Here is a 4274-nt window from a genome sequence, read left to right as displayed (position 1 = left end):
CTGTAAATCTTCACCCAAATCACAATAATAATAATAATTTAAAAAGTCATTGGTCTTGCAAAATTCCATCATGTGATCTTTGGCACCATTTCTATCATAAGGGCCATATTTTCCAGCTACTGATGATTCTTCTTTGTTTCCAACTTTCACATTCCAATCATCAGTAATTATCAATGTATCTTGATTGCAGGTTTGGTCAGTTTCAGACCGCAGAAGTTGGTAAAAATCTTCAATTTCTTCATCTTTTGCTTTGGTAGTTAGTGTGTAAATTTGAATAACAGTCATATATATTAACTGGTCTTCCTTACAGTTTTATGAATGTTCCCCGATCACTGACAGCATTGCACTTCAGGATAATTCTTGAAACATCCTTTATGATGATGAATATGACACCATTCCTCTTCAATTTGTCATTCCTGGCATAGTACATCATGTGATAGTCTGATTCAAAATGGCCAAAACCAGTCCATTTCAGCTCACTAATACATAGGATATCGATCTTTATGAATTCTATTTCATTTTTGACACCTTCCAGTTTTCCTAGATTCATACTTCATACACCCCACATTCCAATTATTAATGGATATTTGCAGCTATTTCCTTCCACTTTGAGTTATGCCCCATCAGCAAATGGAAGTTCTGAAGCTTTCCTCCATACACGTCATTAAAGTCAACTCTGCTTCGAGGAGGTAGCTCTTCTCCAGTCATATTTTGGGTGCCTCCGACCTGAGGAGCTCATCTTCTGGTTCTATATCAGACAATGTTCCTGAGCTATTCATATGGTTTTCCAATAACATGTCAGTAGTGTTTCACTGCTATTCATAAGGCTCTCACTGGCCAAATTTTTGAGCAGTGGATGGCCCCTTCCTTCTTCCCAGTCTGTCTTAGTCTGGAAGCTCTGCTAAAACCTGTCCACTATGGGTGACCCTGCTGTTATTTGAAATACCAGTGGCATAGCCTCCAGCCTCATAGCAACACAGAAGCCATCACAGTACAACAAACTAACAGAGGAGATTCATGTGGGATATTAGCCTGTAATTTTCCTTTTTAGTGGTATCTTCCTCTGGGTTTGGTATCAAAGTTATGCTTGCTTCATAAAATGAGTTCAGGACTGTCCCATTCTTTTCTATGTTTTGGAATTGTTTGAGTAGGATTGGTGTAAGTTCTCTGAATGTTTGGTAGAATTTTCCAGTGAGGCCATCTGAGCCAGGTAGTTTTGTTGGTAGTTTCTTTATGACCTGTTCAATTTCTACGGTTGTTAATTGGTCTATTCAAATTTTCTACCTCACTCTGTGTCAATATAGATAAGTAGTGTGTTTCTAGAAATACATCCATTTCTTCTAGGTTTTCTAATTTGTTGGAATACATTCTTCATAGTATCCTGATATTATCCTTTTATTTTAGTTGGTTCTGTTGTGATGTCACCCATTTCATTTCTTATTTGTGTTATTAGCATCTTCTCCTTCGCCTTTGTTAAATTTGCCAGTGGTATGTCCATTTTATTAATTTTTTCAAAGAACCAACTGCTAAGCTTGTTGGTATTTTCCATTTCATTTACTTCTGCTTAAATTTTTTTTTTTTTTCAGAGTATAACCATATTCTCTATTTTATTTTTCAAATCCACATATTTTGATTTGAAATTTTTATTTATAAAATAAAACAGCTCCTAAAACAAAACCAACATTAATAGTGACAGAGTCAATTTTCTTCATTAAGTATCTATAGAGACTTGGCACACTGTACAGTTGCTTGGATGCAACGAAGGATGTGGTGTATTGGTAAGTAAATATTACATCAATTCAAATATTCAAGGTGAAAGGACTTTTGATTTAAATCTAAACCAAAAGTGAATTTTGATATTTAAAAATACCTTTCCACACTCCTTTTTGCTTTCACACAGCAAGTTCCACAAGTACTGATTTTCTGTGTTTTCACAGATCAGAGCAGCCATCAATCATCTTCCTTCTCAATATAGGTCTTTGCATTAACCCGTGCCATTTGCCTGGCCAAATACCTGTCCCTAGCTGACATTACAGTTTCTTCATTGCTCCGCTTTGCAAACTTGCTCACAGCCTCAGGTGGTCTCTCTTGTTCTTTGCCCATCTCTTGCCTTTCCTCTGTGATTCTGTGTTTTGCTCCCAATGTTTCAGAACTACTAGAGGGTTTCTCTTGGATCCTTTCTTTGTCCTTTTCCATATTTTTCATTTTGTTGGATTTTTCCTGGTCCAGCTTTGCTCTAAAACTTGGGCTACTTTCTTTTCTTTCTTGATTTCTTTCTGAAGACTGAACACTTACTTGTTTTTCCCTAGCTCTGTATTTATCACTGTTCTCATATCTTTCCTTCCTTCCTTTCATATGTTCTTCCTTTGCTTTGCTTTTGTCCTGTTTTTCTCCTCCTTTCTCACCGTGTTGGTCATGATCATTTGGTTGTCTATTTCTTTCTTGTTCTCTTGAGATATATTTCTCCTTATCTGTCTCCCTTTTCCATTCTCTGCCATTTCTTTCTCTTTCTCTATGGTCTCTTCCCTTTAGTTTATCTTCTTGCTCATGTCTCTTCCAGTGGGAATCTCTATGACTGGCCTCTCTGTGTCTATGGGAATCCTTCTTTTCTTTTCGATAATCATGATCAGGGTAATAGTTCCCCTGGTCCCTGGATTGTCTTTCTTGATGCTGATCTTCCCCTTTCTCATGTCCTCTTGCCTTGAAACTTTTTGTGTGGTGTTTGGCACTGTGTCCTCTTTCTTCACTAGATGACCGTGAGCTGGTATGCCTCCTGTGACACCTGAGGTCATTCTCAGAGGACTCTGTGCCTTTTTCTTTTCTATGGCTCACTTTATAATGTTCTTCAATTTCATCATCCTCACTGCTCTTAGCACTGAAGTCACTATCTGCATCTGGGTTTTCCTCTGCCTTTATACCAATCTGGAGAATGCATTTCTCATGTGGTATTCTGTTCAATGAATTTACTTCATCGGAGTAACCTCTTGATTTCTCTTCCTTTATCCCAGATCTGGCATCACGAAAGCTGCAGTTAGGTACTTCTTCTTCACCAACTGTTTGATTTAATAGGTGCCTATAAAATCCACTAAGATCTTTCTGCTTGGTTACATCCAAACTTGCTTTGAGTGCAGCAGCCCTCTTTTCTCTTTCTTCTTCTTCAGCTCTCTCTTGCAGTTTTTTCTTATAAGCAGATGTCACAAATGCTTCTTTATCATCGAATTCTCCCTTTTCCATTTCTCATTCTCTTTGAATTTTCCTTTCCATTCTTTTTTCTTGCTCCTTTTTCCTGATCTCAACTGCTTTTAGTAAGCCATGAATATACTTTGGCTTTCGATCTTTCCCCAAAAGCAATTTGGGATTACTTTCTTCCTTTTTTTTCTGCATTTCATCATAAATACTGTCATATTCATACACGGTAGCATCTTCTGCAAGGGCTTTTTGGATTTCCAGTTTAGTCTTCCAAAAAAATAAATAAACCAAACTCACTGCTGTCAAGTTGGATCCTACTCATAGTGACCCCTCCTTGGGTTTCCGAGGCGGTATCACTACAGAAGTAGATGGCCCAATCTTCCTTCCAAGGAGTGGCTTATGGGTTTGAACCACCAGTCTTTTGGGTACCAGTCAAATGCCTTAGGTCTATGCCACCAGAGGCTGCTGTTTCATCACTTGCTTCTTAGCAGCTTCCCTCTGAAGGCTTTCACTCACAGAGGTCTCCTCATCATCATCAGAATCATCCTCAAACACTGAAGATTTTTGCAAAATAGGGTGCAACTGCTGTGTTTTCTTTGGCAAAATAAGCCCATACTGCCTGCCCGGAATCGCCATCTTGCTCCCGTCTCCGCTGAACGTGGCCGGCGCAAACGTTCTGCTCAAATTTTTATTATTTCTTTTATTCTGGTGACTGCAGGCTTTTTTTGATGCTCTTTTTCTAATTGTTGGAGATGTTGGGTTAAGGTGTTGATTTTGCCTCTTCTTTTTTGATGTGTAATTGCTATAAATTGGCCTCTGATCACTGCTTTTGCTGTGTCCCAAAGATTTTGGTATGTTGTGTTTTCATTCTCATTTAAGGAATTTTTAGCTTCATGGTTTCTATTACTCAGTTTTTAAGGAGGGTATTATTCAATTTTCATGTATTTGCTTTTTTTTTTTCCCTTGATCTTCCTATTGTTGATTTCTAATGTTATGTTCGGGAGCTCTGGTAGCATAGTGGCTAAGGCACTTGACTGCTAACCAGAAGGCTGGCGGTTCAAACCCACCAGCCACTCCTCGGAAGG

At 38.3% G+C, this 4274-nt stretch overlaps 1 protein-coding gene across 1 annotated transcript; it reads right to left on the bottom strand.

Annotated features, from left to right (window-relative positions):
- Window positions 1-1950: 1950 nt before the first annotated feature.
- LOC103213573 (nuclear speckle splicing regulatory protein 1-like) lies at window positions 1951-3825 on the bottom strand. Its single transcript, XM_007959315.1, is given in 2 exon segments — window positions 1951-3456; window positions 3646-3825. Coding segments are annotated over 2 exon segments (1686 nt in total).
- Window positions 3826-4274: the final 449 nt, after the last annotated feature.

Source organism: Orycteropus afer, unplaced genomic scaffold (assembly GCF_000298275.1).
Source record: "Orycteropus afer afer isolate SDZICR_OR568_19922 unplaced genomic scaffold, OryAfe1.0 scaffold09278, whole genome shotgun sequence".
Taxonomy (NCBI): Eukaryota; Metazoa; Chordata; class Mammalia; order Tubulidentata; family Orycteropodidae; genus Orycteropus; species Orycteropus afer.
The sequence above is the reverse complement of the archived record's forward strand: the minus strand, read 5'-3'. Positions and strand labels throughout refer to the sequence as shown.